The following is a 19,021-nucleotide window of genomic DNA, read 5'->3' as shown; positions in this document are numbered from 1 at the left end:
AATAGAATAGAAATACTTGTATTATCCCGAGGGAAATTTGACACTGCAAATCGCTCAACATTAAACATTTAGACAGTCATCACGAATAAGAATAATAAAACCAAACAAATTGCCTAAAAATAAGAATAGAATAAAATAGGGCGGTCAGGTGGCGTAGCGGAGATTGCATTCGTCACCAACGCCGGAGACGCTGGATTCGCCTGTTCGAATCCAGCTCCCGGCGTTGTCACCAGCTTGGCTGGCCGTTCACACTAATACAATTGGCAGTATTAGAGGGTGGGAGAAGCTGGAGGGGTGGGTCCGGGTTGTTGTAAACAGCGACTCCTACAGTTCGGTCGGGGCGCCTGCTCAGCGCGGATAGGATCTAAGGGGGGTAGTGTGATCCTTCCACACGCTACGCCCTCTCAGTGAGAGTCCGCGCTGCCAGGTGAAAAGAAGCGGTTGATTGGCTAGACGTGTGTCGGAGGAAGCACCTGATAGCCTCCACTCTCCCAAACCGACTGTGGGGGGTAAGTGCGCAGCGACCAGGAAGGGGATTGGGAATTGGCATAACGACTAACATTGGGATGGGAGAAAATCGGAGAAAAAGGAGGGGGAAAAAGATTAAAAAAAAAGATAAAAAAGAATAGAATAAAATAGAATAAAAATAGAATAAAATATAAGAATAGAATAGAATAAAAATAGAATAAAATATACAGTAAATAAATACAGTAAAAATATACTGACGTCTACAGTAGGTGTAATATTGCACAGTGCTGTTTCAAAAGTAAGAGTCCAGGAAGATGGTAACTGTCACTGTGCTCAGTGATGCAGTGAGGCACAGTGATACATTGTATAAAGTCTGATGGCTGTCGGAATGAAGGACTTCCTGTGCTGTTCAGTGCTGCATTTAGGTAGTGTGAGCCTAGCACTGAACATGCTCCTCCTGTCAGCAAAGTCTGTGTATAGTGGGTGGGAGGGGTTTTCCCTGATGGTCTGGAGCTTTACAACTTATGCCTCACATTCATCGGGAGCAGTTAGGGGTTAAATGTCTCACTCAAGGACACTTCGACGTGCTGCTGGGTGAAGCCGGAATTTGAACCGGGAACCTTCTGATTACCAGACACTGCATGTGTTCGTTAGGATTCAAAATGATGTCCAATAAAAGACTGACCTGCGTGATCACATTGTTTTGTTTAAATTTTATTTTTTTACTAAAGTTAACAATTTCACTTTTGATTCGGACCATTTCAAATTAACTGGAATGAGTGGTTTTAATAAAGGCAAGTCCTGTAGTACTACCGAGGGAGGAGGCCTTCAGCAACTCCATCCTGTCCCGGAGGTCTGCAAATGCCACGTTCTCATTGGCCCTTCGCAGCTGTCCATCATCGATGTCCGTGCCAAGGAAAAAGGCCTCCTGATGAGTGAACAGAGTTGGAGAACAGGTTGAAATTAGAACATGACTCTTAGACATGACTCTTAACACTTTCCCGGCCAATCACGTATATATACGTTATTGGGAGCCAACGGTTGACGGCCGAAAATGCAGGGCCGCCTCAGGGGGTGTGCGAGCAGTGCGGTCGCACAGGGCCTCGCGGGAAGGGGGGCCTCGCACAAAAAAAAAAAAAAAGAATAATTTTTTATTTTATTTTATTTATTATTATTTTTATTTTATTTTTTTTTTTTTCGAGGCCCCCCTTCCCGCGAGGCCCTTTTTCATCACAGACCTAAAATCTAGTTTTGCTTATATGCTTATATATTTCACATTAGACACGTTTGTAGAATGTGTCTGACTTGTTCCTGGGTCTGCGGCTCTGCAGCAGACATACTCACTATTGGAGCTTTGGGGCTCTGCAGCAGACATACTATTGGTTTCAACGAAGGGAGTGGTTACATCATGTGTACGCCGGCGTGCGTCAGCTGCGTCTATTTCACGCGTGCAGCTTTGGAGGTTATGCTTAGTTATGCCAGCCAAGACGAAGAGGTCGGTCATTATCAGTCGGTCGGTCACCAAGGAACGTTGACGAAAGGCCTCTCGCTGGCGGGACAAAAAGAAGCTATGGCCGGAGCCTTGTCATGGTGCAGTCGGGATATAGCCATGATGATGTCGGCTAGTAGCTAGCTTAGCTAAAGGCTAACTAGCGTTAGCTAACCTAGAGACAGCGCATGCAGCCAAGATGAAGAGGATGGTCGTTTGGCAGATGAACTTCGTCAACTCCACGCGGTTGTCTCCATCCTCTTGGACGGTTGGTGAGTTTTTAACCTATTCTATTAACTCTATTCTATTCCCGCCGTGGATCTCTCTCTCTCTCTCTCTCTGGAGCCAAACTGGCCGACTAGCTGTTGTAGTACTAGTAGCTAACGGTGTGTGGCCTGGTGTCAGCACCTGTATTGCTTTTCTCACGTTGTACAGTTTTTCAGTGGTAGCCGCATAGCTTGCTTCTGCGTTAGCTAATGGTTAGCGATAGCCGGGTTGAGCTAACTGTTAGCCAGTTAGCTGTTTAGCTACGACGTTAGCTGCCGGCTGCGCTCGGCTGGGAACGTTAGCTTGATGCTATCAGTTAGCCTAGAGTTAGCTGTTAGCTTGTGCTACGACCATTGACATTAGCCGTGAGAATAGCAGGGGGTTCTGGCACTCTGACTACGACATCATCTTTGACAGAAGATGTAGTCGGGCCTGCACCATGACAAGGCTCCGGCCATAGCTTATTTTTGTCCCGCCAGCGAGAGGCCTTTCGTCAACGTGGAGACCTGTGTTGCGGCCTTTCGCCCTGCGTTCCTTGGTGCAGGTAAGATGAATGAAAATGTCATGACATTACCCCACTCTTCCTTCCTTCCCCTCCCGAATGTTTTGTTAATAGCGATGTTTTTTTCCAGGCAAAACATATGTTACTTCACAACATTTGGAGATACGACATGTGTGTGTGAATTGTCTTGGTCGTTTGTGTAGCTTGGGTAGCGTTGGGCCATTGGCCAAAGCTGTGTGTGGCCTGGTGTCAGTAGCCTACCTGGCTAGCCTATTTAGCTGATGTCGGCCATTGGCTCCTTGCTGCTTTGTTTTCTCTGGTATAGACCCTCTTCTCTTTGGATTTAAGTGTTGATCTTTGTCCTTTTGGATCTATGTATATTCATGTTGCCTTTGTGAAGTTATCTTTTCCTTCTGTTTTGTTCTTTCATTAAAAGTTGAATATCCTTTAGGGGGTCATCTTTGCTTATCTCTCTCATACATGCTCTCTCTCTAACACACACACACGACAAACACACATGCTCTCTCTCTCTCTCTCTCTCTTTCTAACACACACAGTCTGCCTATGGCGGCCTTTCTCGATGGCTAGGCTGTGCTCGCTGAGTCTGTACCTAGTCAAGGATCTTCAGTCACAGTGCTCAGGTATTCTGCCACTGTGTACTCTCTGTTTAGGGCCAAATAGCATTTCAATTTCTTTCCAATGTGTCTCTCTCTCTCTCTCTCTCTCTGTACACTGTATATTGACTGTAGAACGGGAGCTCTCTCTCGCTCTCTCTCTTGCTATATGTTGACTGTATCATGCCCAGCCTCGGGCAGCGCTATTATTTAAGAATATGTTGACTGTATGAAAAAAATAAAAAATAAAAATATATATATATATATATATATATTTTTTTTTACCTTTTGGGGGGGGGGGGGGGGGGGGGGGGGGCCTCGCATTTCTCCCAGGCGGCCCTGCGAAAATGTATATACGTTTTTGACTCGTTTTCCCTTTTATTTGATTTTAATACCCTATTCAATGTCAGGGGGCTGTATTTTGCCCGTAAAACGCATACCGGGACTCCGAAGGTGCAGTACCGGCCAGATCCTGCTAGTAGCGCTGTATCGAGAATGCAGTAACCCCTGTTCCAGACCGGGTGCCACACTGAAAATGCTCCGGGCGCTCTTTTCTACTAACCTGAACCTAGGGCTTCACTCATCTCGATCGCATTGAATAGTTTCCGGAACCCCAGATTCATTATGCTGTTGTGGGCTATGTCGTCGAACAAATGGACATACGATATACCAGATGGCGATCAAATAATTGGAATATTCTTTTTGGAATCCCACCGGCCACAGGTAAGAACAATTTGCAGTCAATTTCAGCTTGATCGTGCAAGGTTTTCATAGCCAGCCCCCTGATCAGCGTATGTTGTGGTAATAACGAATGCCGTTATTGGCTATCAATTATTCAGAAACGACCCCCCCCCCCTTTCATGCATTCATGATGAAACATAATACCTATCATATGCATTTGATTTTTTTATTGTAGCGTGTGTAGGGACGAAACGCCAATGGATTTGGTATAATACACGTCACGGCTTATAAACAGCCTCCCAGGAATTACCCCCGATCATTCCAAAATAACACTCATATTCACCACGGTATAAAACGGGAACGTATGGATGGATTTTTTTTTTCTTTTTTGCATCTTGAACGGAAGGTTCTTACTGTCAAATGACCATGATATTGTATCCATAGCTATAATATAAAATATAGATTTAGCTTTCGATTTAGATTGAGCGCCAATCACAAGAAAAGTCGGGTTTTAATCGTTATTTCTTTTATTCGCTATATCCATACATTTTTCATCCATCCAGCCTGATGTTATCATTGGGAATGGGTCTGAGCTTGCAAAAGGCCGATACCGCCGCCTAACACCTTCCGGCCGGTATTGCACATCATTGGAATCCCTCCCCCTTGGGCTGTACGCTGATCTAAGAAGTCCGGTCCAGGTTTTCCTTCTCGGGCATGCAGTATCGTTATAACACATGGACTGGGGAGATTGGGAGCAGCGTGGATTATGCATTTTGGACATATAGCGTTGGATCAATAAACACGATCAATATTTGGAATGGCGATCAGGAATTGGATTAATCTTCTTGCAGTACATCAGATGTGAGGTAAGGACTCTATGTTACCAATCTTGGGTTAATCCGATGTTTCTTTCGTTACGATCACGCATGTGTGTGTGTGTGTGCGTGCGGTTGGCTGCGACCAAGGCACATAGAAGCGACTTTTCGCCCCCCACTGTTCGTGCAAGAGGACACATAATACCGAAAATCTAGCGTTATTTTCAGAACGATTCATAAATCAAGCGACAAATGGCACGATTTCTAAGGAAATGCATTGAAGCGCGGTTTGCCCGAGTTTCTTGAGATTAGACAGAATCGCTCTGGAAATATACTCTTATTCACCACGGTATAAAACGGAAATGTATGTATGAAAAAAGTATCCGTTTCTTGCATGTTGACTGAAAGAAACTCACTGACAATCTACGTGTTTATTAGATCCATAGCTATAATATTTCATATAGTTTTAGCACTCGCAGGTTTGGCATTCTCCCCATTGCATTACAGCGATGGCGTTCTAACCAGAAGGTAAACAGCGCCCCCTTGGTGTCCATTGAGTTAACTCAATCTGCGTCAACAACGTTTATATACGTGTTTGCTCTACAACCGTTGAACGCCAACCACGTATATATATAAATTATTTGGTCTGTTTTCCTTTTTTTCGATTTTAATATTCTATTCAATGTCACAGACCTGTATGTTGCCATTAAAAGGCATACTGGGACCCAGAGGGTGCAGTACCGGCCATATCCGGCTAGGTGGCAGTATCAAGAGTGCAGTAAACCCTGTTCCAGATCGTGTGTTCCGTTTAAATCCCTCCGGGCGCTAAATTTAGATGGAGCCGAGTAAATCGCTTCATCCGACCACTTCGAAACGCATCTGGCACACTCGATCCATAAATTGTGCCAAATTATGTCCGGGACCAGATGGACATCAATACTGGAAATCACAATCAGACAATTGGAATATTCTTTTTGGAATACCCCCGACCAAAGGTAAGGACTATCTGACATCAATTTGAGCTTGATCCAACAATGTTTTCATATCGATCTAGCTGATCAATGTCTGTAGTAGGGCTGACCTTCGAAGCTTTTTTTGGCAATCGAAGCTTCGGGGCCGAGCTTCAATTTTAATTCGAAGCTTCGAAAAAAAATAAATAAAACATTTTTAAATATAAAAAAAGAAAATGTATCTTATGTTGTGGGACTTGTACAGCACTTTGGTAAACGTTGTTGTTTTTAAATGTGCTCTATAAATAAATTGGATTGGATTAATGAATTAAGTAGCCCCTTTCGTGACTGTGACGCAGCCAACAAGGTTTCACTCGGCTGCCCTGCCTGGGTGCAGTGGGGCTGCTCTCACAGCCAACGACATGACATTACATAATTATGTTGCAACCTTCGTCTATCAAGCAAACAATTATATAAATATTTATATGTAGTTGATAGAGACAAAGGCAGAATTCGACTTAATTAAGCACGTTTTATTAAGACATATTTTCCTATGGGTCAGGACACTTTAAAAAAGCAGCACAATGAACACAAATCTGTCCGACAGTCTTAAATAACAAACGGCATTGCTTCGCTTCTTCGTCGACATGTCTGCTGCACATGTCCTTGTTGTTTTCAACACAGATAATCTCCACGTGATTGTTGTAGAGAGGTGGAGTCGAGGCGCCGCTTACTTTCGTTTCATTGGAATGGAGGAGGGAAGGCGCTGCTTACTTTCATTTCATTGGAATGGAGGCGCAAGATTTTGGAGGCAAAAAAATTTAAAATAAGAAAAAATTACAAAAAATGTATATATATATTTTTTTTTACTTCGATAATTTTTTTATGTTCGAAGCTTGTGCCATCGAACAAAGCTTCGAAGCTTCGAAGTATTTAAGACAGCCATAGTCTGTAGTGTTCAACACGAATGCTGTTACTGGCCATCAAAGCATAAAAGAACGACCCCCCCCCCCTTTCATGCATTCATGATGAAACATAATACATATTATATACATTTGATTTGGAAATAGTAGCGTGTCCCGGCAAGAAACGCCAACACTTATAGTAGAATACACGTAGCGCCCTATAACTCAGCCTTTCAGGAATTATCCCGGATCACTCCTAAACTATACTTATATTCACCACGGGATAACGCGTGACCATATGCATGAAAAAATTATCTCTTTTTTGCATGTTCGACAGAAGAAAGTCACTGTCAAATGACTATAGTATTGACTCCATAGCTATAATATAGAATATGAATATACCATTCAAACGGTGGGCGATACTGCCACCTAGCAGGATATGGCCGGTATTGCACTCTCGGGGTCTCAGTATGGCTTTTAATGGTAACATAGAGGTCCGTGACACTGAATAGAATATTAAAATCGTTCAGCGGTTGGCGAGCAAAAACGTATATATACGTGAATGGCGCATATTGAGCGATATTTCTATTCATTACAGGCCCATTGACTCGGGGTTAACATTGGGAATCGCATTGAGAATACCTAGGTGCAATACCGGCCGCATCACGCTAGACGGCGGTATCAAGCACCCTTTCTAATTCTAACATTGTATCCTGGGCTGTGGGATGGCCAAGGGTTTCGGGTTACATTTTTCCTTGTTGGGCAAGACGGCCGGTTCTGCCGGTTACATTGAAGCCCGTCAAATATGCCAGATCCATATGTTATGGTGTATTATACCGCCGAGTAGAGCTGCCGCGATTACCGCATTACCGCGGTATCGCTGTTACATCACGGCCACCGCAGAGTAGGCTGAATACCGCGTCACCGCTGTTTTTTATAATAATAATAATAAATTACCCTCCTCTCGTCGTTGGGCTTGCGGCTCTGCAGATATACCCTACTCGTCTATCGAGGTTCCAAGCGACCCTATTGGGTACCAGAAAAGTCACGTGAAACATTGCAGACCACTGATTGGTCAGAAGAGAGACGCGTCACACGTTTTTACGTCCTGAATGTCAGCTCATCACAACATGGCTAATAACGTTAGCTTTAACTCTCCGCCGGAGTGGACTAACATCGCGCCTCAGGAGTACTAAACGAGACATAATGATTTTACTGTCTGCAACGAATGTTATAATAAAAGCCCTTCGTTCTATACACTTGTCTGATTGAAAACTTTATTAACAGACCGCAGAATGGGACAACTCAGCACGCTCTGAGCAAAGAAAGGAACTGAGATATGAATAGAGTATTGCTTGCTATGGTCCGGTAAATACGCTGTTATTGAACGTATAACTATATAATGTCAATGCCACAAAACGAATGCCTTTATTATAAAGTAGTAACTTTATAGTAATAATAATAAGAAAGGGTCGGGGGGGTTAGGGGTAATCACCCCTGCCCGCGACACCGAGTGAACTGCGCATCCGTGTTTCACTTTCAATAACTAATGCGTGCTTGCCGAATCCCAAACAATATTCATGCTGCAAAGTCATCCTCTAAAGATAGACATTTAGACTAGAGGCAGGCTATATGCTATAAAGAGTAGACTACTACTAAAAAAAAAATGCATTCAAACTTTTTTTTTAAATTTTTTGTGTGCGTGCGGTAAAAACCGCGGCGGTAGGAAATATTTTGCAAATTTGTGCGGTAAGGAAATAATCAATACCGCGGCAGCTCTACCGCCGAGCAAATGGACATTGGATGTACCAGATGGGCGATCAAGAAATTGGAATATTGTTTTTGGAATACTCCCGGTCGCAGGTAAGGACGATTTGACGTACATTTTTGCTTGATCCTGCAAGGCTTTTGTACCGATCGGGCTGATAAGCGTTTTTAGTGTTGAATACGAATGCCGTTACCAACAATAAAATGATCAGAAACGTCCCCCCCCCCCTTTCATGCATTCATGATCGGAATCTTGACCGAAAGAAACTCAATGTCAAATTACTATAGTATTGTATCCATGGCTATAATATAGAATATAGATTTAGCTCTACAAACAAGGTGACTAACTCCCATCGTTTACAGCGTGGCAATACTACCACAGGATAAGGCTAATTCCCGGCGGTCAATGAGTTAAGGACGGCATGGCTATCTTAACGATGGCATGGCCATCTTAAGGACGGCATGGCTATCTTAACGATGGCATGGCTATCTTAAGGACGGCATGGCTATCTTAAGGACGGGATGGCTATCTTAAGGATGGCATGGCTAGCTTAACGACGGCATTGCTAGTTTAACGATGGCATGGCTAGCTTAATGACGGCATGGCTAGCTTAACGACGGCATGGCTAGCTTAACGACGGCATGGCTAGCTTAACGACGGCATGGCTAGCTTAACACATTGGGTGCCAATCACGGCTTTTTACGTTTCTGGGCCCCAACCGTTGAGTGCCCCCCGATCCCCACTCTACACAGTTGCCCAGAGCGATCTGCATCATTTAGGCACGTCCCGACAATTTTGAACTGCATTCTGATCGACCATCACCAGGTGGCAGTATCGTCCCGTGTCTGAACTGCATGGGGCTCTGGTCTGATAGCCAGATCACTTTCGGTTTCTCCTCACGAGTGGCCACTCCTTCTCCCGGGACAGGAATTCACAGTCCTCGCCTCTGGTTTGCGTTGCATGAGCGTATTTGACCATCGAAACGTGTATAGACATATACACTGGTAATCACGATGGCGATGCGATCACTTGGAATTATACTTTTGGAATACCTTCTGGCTAAGGTAAGCTACATTCTATGTCTATTTTACCTAATCTGAAACGTGTTTTTCCAGGGTATCTGCAGGTTTAGCCCAGTCATATTTAATGCTTTTTAAGACTTTTTAAGACTTTTTTTAATTAAATTTAATACCAATTTCACAATAACAAAAATCATGCAACGACACCAATTAGTTTAAGTTTAGGGACACATTGGTCCAAAGATGTTTATTAAAACATAACTTGGAAACTTAAAAATCTTGAACTTAAAGGAGTAACTGGATTGGATGAATTTCAACAAAGGGGTGACCAAACATAAATAGCAAATATATCTATACAAAATATACCAGGGGCCAAGCAGCAAGTGCAACAGCCACTGTCAGAACACATAACTATTACCACCCTCCCCAGGGTATCAAAAAAGTCAACCAACAAACAAGATTCTTGTGCCGGATCTCCTCTCTGGTAAACAAGAATACCCTTAAGACTCTAACAGGAGCACTCATTCAAGGGTACTACGACTATGCTTGCACCTCATGGTACCAAAGCACCTCAAAGGCCCTAAAAACAAGATTACAAACATCACAAAACAAACTGGTCAGACTACTGCTTAACCTCACTCCTAAAACCCACTTTACCCCTGCCCACATTCAAAACCGCTCTTAAAGAGCACCTACGGGAGGCTGCAATTAGAAACTGGGCACCGTAAATGTCCAAACCCCCCCCCCCCCCCCCCCCCTCAGGGATTAAAGCAAAAAAAAAATCTCCTGACTGAACTTTTTTTCTGGCCAAGTCATATTCTTATTTTAACCTCTACTGTATTTTTTTTTAATAGTGTTAGCGTTTTAAGGGAGCCTACTTGTAGAGCGAGCCTACTGTCCTGACTGTGACTATAGACCCTACTGTTGTGTGCTGGAGAGCGTGAATGCAAGTCTTGTGGCTAGCTTCTGATTGATGGCGAGCTAGCACCCCTCCCCACTTTGAACCATGAACTAAACGGCTTGTTATCATACAAACAAGGGACTAAACACGTTTCGCAATTATGCCACAACAACAATGGACAGTCTCCTCCCCACCGTTTGTATATATTTATTTACCACCCACTCACTCACCCCCTCCTAATGTACAGTCTCCTCCTCATCATATGTATATATTTACTGTTAGGATCTCTGGGTAACAGTACTGTATATTTGCATATCGTATATGTGACAAAATGTAACAGTACTATTACTATATACCTGTAAGGCATGTATGTCCCTATGTCATAAATGTCATGTATGTTGTGTATGTCATAAATGTCACTATGAATTGAAAATGGGGGACCCTGATGATGTAAACAAGACAAACGCCTTTCTCTGGTCTACATCCCCTTAACAATTGTGTGTATTGCTACTGGATTTACAAGATCCAGAGTGAATGAATGAATGAAAACTTTATTTAATACACGAGACCCTCTTATTGGGACCAAGTAAGGTTGTCGATAATCCAATGTATAGTTACAACCCCCCCCCCATCCCACCCAACCACATCCAATGTACAGTTTCTTCGTCAAATGTATATACTCTTTTTAGACTATTTTTGTATCACAAACAATAGGCTACTGTATTTGTAAATCTGGTATGTCATAAATGTATAGATGTAGCAGTATTGTCTATCTGTATGTCATGTGTGTCATATATGTTATGATGAACTGAAAATGGGGGACCCTGATGTAAACAAGACGAAAGTCTTTCTCTGGTCTGCATCCCCTTAACAATTGTGTGTATTGAGCTGTACTGTACCCATTCTGCAATCTGTTAATAACAATCAATCAATATTTAACAGATTGCAGAATGGGTACAATACAGTACAGCTCAATACACACAATTGTTAAGGGGATGCAGACCAGAGAAAGACGTTCGTCTTGTTTACATCAGGGTCCCCCGTTTTCAATTCATAGTGACATACATGACATACAGGTATATAGTAATGTTACATTTGTGACATATATGATATGCAAATATACAGTACTGTTACCCAGAGATCTCCCGGACAAATGGGAGAAAGACGTTTATTGAGCTTAAAAACAATTGATAACGCAAATAACGTTCTGATTAACAAAGTCATTCGTTTTGTGGCATTAACGTTATCTAGATTTATCAACATTCATACATTTATCAGAAAGCGAGCGGCGCAAGCACACACACGAAACACCACCAACAACAACAACAACGACAACAACACACTGCTTGTCGCGTAAATAACGTTCTGATTAACAAAAGGCATTCGTTTTGTGGCATTCACGTTACCTAGATGTATCAATAGTAATATATATGTTTCTTTAGACTAGAATAAGTCAAATGAACTTACGGTCTCGTAAAAGTTGCCGCATGTTGTTGATGAGTCAAGTTTACTCGCGAGTAGAGCTAGACGCTAGAGAGTCTCAAAATGGGCGCTTCCCATTGGTGCTGAGCACAGCGGAGGCGGGTGAAAGGGCTGTAAACTCAGAACAATCTCGCCTTCTGGTTGGTTGCATTTGCCTGAGAATTTGCCGATTGCTCGCAAATGACTGTTTGGTGCGGCCGCGGTAGGGGAAAAAAGGATATTTGACGCCTCTGATTGGCTCAGGTTAAAATCCGTCACGACTCCGAATCAAATGACGGAATCTCCAAATCAAATGGACGGATATCCGTCCCAAGACGGAACGCTTTAATGCCTGCCCCTCCTAATGTACAGTCTCCTCCCCATCATATGTATATATTTTCTGTTAGGATCTCTGGGTAACAGTACTGTATATTTGCATATCGTATATGTCACAATTGTAACACTACAGTACTATATAGTATACCTGTATGTCATGTATGTCCCTATGCCATAAATGTCATGATGTCATGTCACTATAATTGAAAATGGGGGACCCTGATGTAAACAAGACACACGTCTTTCTCTGGTCTGCATCCCCTTAACAATTGTGTGTATTGAGCCGTACTGTATTGTACCCATTCTGCAATCTGTTAAATAAAGTTTTCATTCATTCATCCAGTTGTTTTGTTTTTGTGGTTTTGGTTGAATGAATGAATACTTTGTTTAACCGATTGCAGAATGGGTACAACTAAGTACGGCTCAATACACACAATTGTTAAGGGGATGCAGACCAGAGAAAGACGTTTGTCTTGTTTACATCAGGGTCCCCCATTTTCAATTCATAGTGACATTTATGACACTCAACATACATGACATTTATGGCATAGGGACATACAGGTATATAGTACTGTACCGTTACATTTGTGACATATACGATATGCAAATATACAGTACTGTTACCCATAGATCCTAACATACATGGGAGGATACTGTACGTCATTAGGAGGGGGTGGGTGGGAGGAAAAAATACATAGTGGGTGAAGCTCTCATCGAACATAAACACAAACGTGTCCTTGTTTACATCCGTGAATAGATTATTTTCAAGTTAAGACCTCAGCTTCAAGCTTTGGCGTGGAGCCGAATGTTATCCGGACTTCTGTTGGTGCAGATGTTATAGTCCTACCTGAGATGGCGCAGCTGGTGTGGAGGCAGGGGCCGAAAATAAATGCGAAATAGTAGTTTGCAGGCGGTTTTTGCAAAGCGCTGAGCATGTGCGACGCGACTGCTCTTTTTTTTTGTTGCAGCGGGGCTTGTAATGGTCTTTGACTGGGACCAACCATCGCGCAAACAGTGGATTGTCAAGCCAGTTCTCGTTAAATTGGCACTTTCCCATATTAACGAGTGCAAATGCTAAACTAAACTAAACGTAACGTTAGCGTTATCGCTTCGCCTTGCTAACGTTAGCTAGACTCCGTTGTTGAAATGGTTCCCCGGCCAACACATTACACAAGGAGTTGTGTTGGTTCCGCCCCATTCCGGTCTGCGTGATTCTACAATGAAAAGTCAAACTTTATCTCCCGTTAACCGTTTTCCCCCAGATTTCATAATAAAACATAAGATGACATGGCATTTTATCTTTCCTTTCTATGGCATTTTTAAGACCTCTGAAAATGGATTTAAGACATTTTAAGACAAACTAAGGCCTTAATTATTGATAAACAAATTTAAGACCTTTTAAGACATTATTGAGGACCAGTTCTGACCTTGTGCTCCTGTGCAGCCTCCAGTAAGATGGTTCCGACTCCACACATAGGATCAACCACGAGGGACCCTGCCTGGAGGCCAGGAGAGAAGGTTTAGAACATATAGTTTAAGACAGTGGTGGAAGAGACACAGTTAATTTACTTAAAGAAGGTTTAGAACATATAGTTTAAGACAGTGGTGGAAGATAATGAGAACAGGACTGAAACAGAGAGGTATAGAGGCTGCTAGAATGAGAACAGGACTGAAACAGAGAGGTATAGAGGCTGCTAGAATGAGAACAGGACGGAAACAGAGAACTATAGAGGCTGCTAGAATGAGAATAGGTCTGAAACAGAGGTATATAGAGGCTGCTAGAATGAGAACAGGACTGAAACAGAGAGGTATAGAGGCTGCTAGAATGAGAACAGGACTGAAACAGAGGGGTATAGAGGCTGCTAGAATGAGAACAGGACTGAAACAGAGAACTATAGAGGCTGCTAGAATGAGAACAGGACTGAAACAGAGAGGTATAGAGGCTGCTAGAATGAGAACAGGACTGAAACAGAGAGGTATAGAGGCTGCTAGAATGAGAACAGGTCTGAAACAGAGGTATATAGAGGCTGCTAGAATGAGAACAGTACTGAAACAGAGAGGTATAGAAGCTGCTAGAATGAGAATAGGTCTGAACCAGAGGTATAGAGGCTGCTAGAATGAGAACAGTACTGAAACAGAGAGGTATAGAGGCTGTTAGAATGAGAACAGTACTGAAACAGAGGTATATAGAGGCTGCTAGAATGAGAACAGTACTGAAACAGAGAGGTATAGAGGCTGCTAGAATGAGAACAGTACTGAAACAGAGGCATAGAGGCTGCTAGAATGAGAACAGGACTGAAACAGAGGGGTATAGAGGCTGCTAGAATGAGAACAGGACTGAAACAGAGAGGTATAGAGGCTGCTAGAATGAGAACAGGACTGAAACAGAGGGGTATAGAATCTACTAGAATGAGAACAGGACTGAAACAGAGGTATAGAGGCTGCTAGAATGTATATAATGCACTGTGTTGTAATATACCATGAATTTGTACTTAAGTGCAATACTTGAGTAAAGATATTTTGTTTTTCCACCACTGGTTTAATAAGAACTGAAGGTAAACTGTAAGTGAACCAACCCCTGTCTGGTGTCTTATTAAATATAGAACAGTGTGAAATATGGATCAGCCAGTGAGATATAGCTTGTAGCCAAGGTAACGCAGATATTAGCCATGCTAGCTAAGAAGGAATATTGTTTACAATTGCGAAATTCGGGTTGTTTACACATAGAAATAAAGCTTTATAATATACCTGGAAACAATCCATATTTAATGACATTGGCACGCGATCGCTCAGTGTACAGAACGCATCCTTTTAATTCTGCGGTACAGTATATACAGTACCTTTATATCAGCCAAGGAGCCCATGGCCCACGCTACTGTAGATCTCAGGCCTGTCGTCTTAATGTAGCTCCTCTTAGCTAAAGGTATCCTGAGGGGGAGGAGGGAGGGAGGGAGGGAGGGGGAGAGGGAGAGAGAGAGAGAGAGGGAGGGGGAGAGGGAGGGGGAGGAGGGAGGGAGGGAGGGAGGGGGAGAGGGAGAGAGAGAGAGAGAGAGAGGGAGGGGGAGAGGGAGGGGGAGGAGGAGAGGGAGAGGGAGAGAGAGAGAGAGAGAGAGAGGAGAGGAGAGGAGAGAGAGAGAGAGACGTATGGCAGTGTTTAGTAAAGGTTAGCATCATGTGCAACATTTCACATCCACTTGAACTGGAATCTTGACAGGGACGGTGGGGAAGATGGCCGTCAGACGAGAGCATGGCGTGGCCCCCCTTCGTGCGTGAAGAGTGAGAGAATGGACGTTAGTCACCTGGTCAGCGGTATCCCCAGCACGCAGTGGTCATCGCTCAAGTACACGTTCACCTGCGAGAGAGACGAGACACAATGGTACATACTGTAGGCATTAGGGCTGCAACTAATGACTATTTTGGTAGTCGACTAATCTGTCGATTATTTTTTCGATTAGTCGACTAATCGAAAAACAATTATATTTATTAAAAAAAACTCTTGTCAGCCTGCTATACACACTGTAGCCTTACCAGCCTGCTATACACACTGTAGCCTCCCAGCCTGCTATACACACTGTAGCCTCCCAGCCTGCTATACACACTGTAGCCTCCCAGCCTGCTATACACACTGTAGCCTCCCAGCCTGCTATACACACTGTAGACTCCCAGCCTGCTATACACACTGTAGCCTTACCAGCCTGCTATACACACTGTAGCCTTACCAGCCTGCTATACACACTGTAGCCTTACCAGCCTGCTATACACACTGTAGCCTTACCAGCCTGCTATACACACTGTAGCCTTACCAGCCTGCTATACACACTGTAGCCTTACCAGCCTGCTATACACACTGTAGCCTTACCAGCCTGCTATACACACTGTAGCCTTACCAGCCTGCTATACACACTGTAGCCTCCCAGCCTGCTATACACACTGTAGCCTTACCAGCCTGCTATACACACTGTAGCCTTACCAGCCTGCTATACACACTGTAGCCTTACCAGCCTGCTATACACACTGTAGCCTTACCAGCCTGCTATACACACTGTAGCCTCCCAGCCTGCTATACACACTGTAGCCTTACCAGCCTGCTATACACACTGTAGCCTTACCAGCCTGCTATACACACTGTAGCCTTACCAGCCTGCTATACACACTGTAGCCTCCCAGCCTGCTATACACACTGTAGCCTTACCAGCCTGCTATACACACTGTAGCCTTACCAGCCTGCTATACACACTGTAGCCTCCCAGCCTGCTATACACACTGTAGCCTTACCAGCCTGCTATACACACTGTAGCCTTACCAGCCTGCTATACACACTGTAGCCTTACCAGCCTGCTATACACACTGTAGCCTTACCAGCCTGCTATACACACTGTAGCCTCCCAGCCTGCTATACACACTGTAGCCTTACCAGCCTGCTATACACACTGTAGCCTCCCAGCCTGCTATACACACTGTAGCCTTACCAGCCTGCTATACACACTGTAGCCTCCCAGCCTGCTATACACACTGTAGCCTTACCAGCCTGCTATACACACTGTAGCCTCCCAGCCTGCTATACACACTGTAGCCTCCCAGCTTGCCAGCTCATTATCTGGGCTGCAGAAAATGTCATACAATTTCCTCGTGAACTTGACGAGTTTGCTCATATGAATTGCTCACTCTCACAACATGCACTCTCACACGCCAAGCACAACGACCTGCCTGTCTCTCTCTCTCTCTACTGGGAGAAGCAGAGAACCTACCTCTCCCTGAACATCAGCAAAACCAAATAAATGATTGTGGACTTTAGGAGGTCAGGGGCTAGGGACTACAGCCCCCTCAGCATCGATGGGGCACCGGTCGAGAGAGTGAACAGTTTTAAGTACCTCGGAGTTCAAGTCAAGTCAAGTCAAGAGTTTTATTTGTCACGGCATACAAGTATACAATGAAATGTGGGTGGTCTTGCCCGCAACGATGTGCAATAACATATAATAGAATCCAATAGAACAACATTGTGCAATAACAAGTAACATAGTAGGGCATATCGGTATATGTACATAAGTTATTTACAGAGCATGGAGGACATGCTAGGTCCTTTGGTAGTGCAATACACTGTTAGCTCCGGATGAGGCACTGGGTCTTTTCTGTACATGGTAATTTATACAATCTCCGGTTATACTATTTTTAAAGTGACCTTTCCTTAGTGGCCATAAGTGTGGGCGTGTGCAGCATGAGTGTGTGCTTGCTCATGTTAAAGTGGCTGCTAGTGTGTGAGTGTGTACAGTGTGTGTGTCGTGTGTGTGCTCATGTGTGCTTGTGTGTGGAGAGTTCAGTGTTCAAGGCTCTGATGGCCTGGGGGAAGAAGCTGAGCCGAAGCCTCTCTGTCCTAGTTACTGGTGTTTGCAGGCGTTTGCCTGACCGCAGCAGGATGAACAGGCTGTTGTTGGGGTGGTGAGCAGGGCTGTACGTTAACTTTTTTTGCACATAGCACTGGTGCTACAGAGGTTGATAGTTTTGTAGCACAGGCCAAAATCTTGTAGCACAAGTATAAAACGTGTTATATTTGTAACAGTCACAAATGTGCCTATTGTATTTGTGTTATTTAGTTGCAGTGCCATGTTTGGCTGTCATTTAGTATATCGCCATGTGTTATTATTACTATGATACTCTGATATGCTATTTTCAATTAATATCATAAACAACATAAGGAATATTAGCATAATTTTGAGTGGACTGAAGGAATGAGTCAGCGTTAATAGTTTTAAATGCAAATAATTTATTGAAACATAGAAGTGGGGTCGGTTGGGACACACACACACACACACACACAATGGGGGACCCTGATGTAAACAAGACAAACGTCTTTCTCAGGTCTGCATCCCCTTAACAATTGTGTGTATTGAGCCGTACTGTACTGTACCCATTCTGCAATCTGTTAAATAAAGTTTTCATTCATTCATTCATTCATTCACACACTGTTTCAACTCACCACCCCCGCATCATATTGTAGTCTAGTCTGTCTTCAAACTTCCACTCCTCTCGAAACTTGTTTATATTTGAATATCAACATTATCTGTCCATCCTCAGTTTACTATAATATACTCCTGTCCTGACTAGTGACTTCATCATCTTTCCAAACGCACGCACGCACACACACACACAGGGAAGGGGAGAGAGTGCCCCCCCATTTCCCTTTCCCCAGTCCACACTGTGTCTGCTGGCTCTGCCTCTGATCAGGATTAGCTTGTTAGCTTGCTAACGTTGTAGTGATTGTAATGGTACATAAACGTTAATTTCGGGCGATGTGCGCATAAAGGAATGGCGACGGTGCAAAGCATGTAGATGCATTTGACCCGTTGCGAGAAAAAAAAAACACCACGGACTTATTTCGGGACGTGTAGGCGCACTGCTGTGTTAACGCAGCAGCACCAACCGACCAACGCGCTGCTCTGCTTGCAGAAGGCGCACGGATAGGGCGGATATGACTCGTCGAGTTGTCACAAGAGTTTTTTCAAAATAAGATTATCATATGCACCTGAACGTTGCTAGCTTTCGGAGCCTAGCTGGAGCTGCGCGTGGGCAGAAATGAGACCCGCTACAGGATTTTCAAAATAAGAGTATCTATATGAACCGAATCCCTATCGCACCAGTGCTACTGAAGTAAATCCATCCATCGCACAGACCGCTGTTGCTGTAGCACGTGCGATATATATGTCGCACTGTACAGGCCTGGTGGTGAGGGTCTTTCATTATTCTGCAGGCTCTGGATTTGCACCTCTTGTTGTATAGAACCTGCAGGGGTGGTAGTGCAATACCCGTGGTACGCTCGGCTGAGCATACCACTCTCTGTAGGGCCTTCT

The 19,021-nt window shown here is 43.8% G+C and overlaps 1 protein-coding gene across 1 annotated transcript in view; it reads right to left on the bottom strand.

Moving 5' to 3' along the window:
- Positions 1 to 19,021, bottom strand: part of thumpd2 (THUMP domain containing 2) — a 33,815-nt gene that overhangs the window by 1,159 nt on the left and 13,635 nt on the right. The window contains exons 6-9 of the mRNA XM_084322177.1: positions 15,476 to 15,528; positions 15,017 to 15,104; positions 13,604 to 13,675; positions 1,282 to 1,396 (exon numbers count right to left, since the gene is read on the bottom strand). Of these exons, the coding sequence (XP_084178303.1) occupies positions 1,282 to 1,396; positions 13,604 to 13,675; positions 15,017 to 15,104; positions 15,476 to 15,528 (328 nt within the window). The remainder of the gene's footprint in view (positions 1 to 1,281; positions 1,397 to 13,603; positions 13,676 to 15,016; positions 15,105 to 15,475; positions 15,529 to 19,021) is intronic.

Source organism: Notolepis coatsorum (genome assembly GCF_963971535.1).
Source record: "Notolepis coatsorum genome assembly, chromosome: 9".
NCBI classification, from domain to species: Eukaryota; Metazoa; Chordata; class Actinopteri; order Aulopiformes; family Paralepididae; genus Notolepis; species Notolepis coatsorum.
The sequence above is the reverse complement of the archived record's forward strand: the minus strand, read 5'-3'. Positions and strand labels throughout refer to the sequence as shown.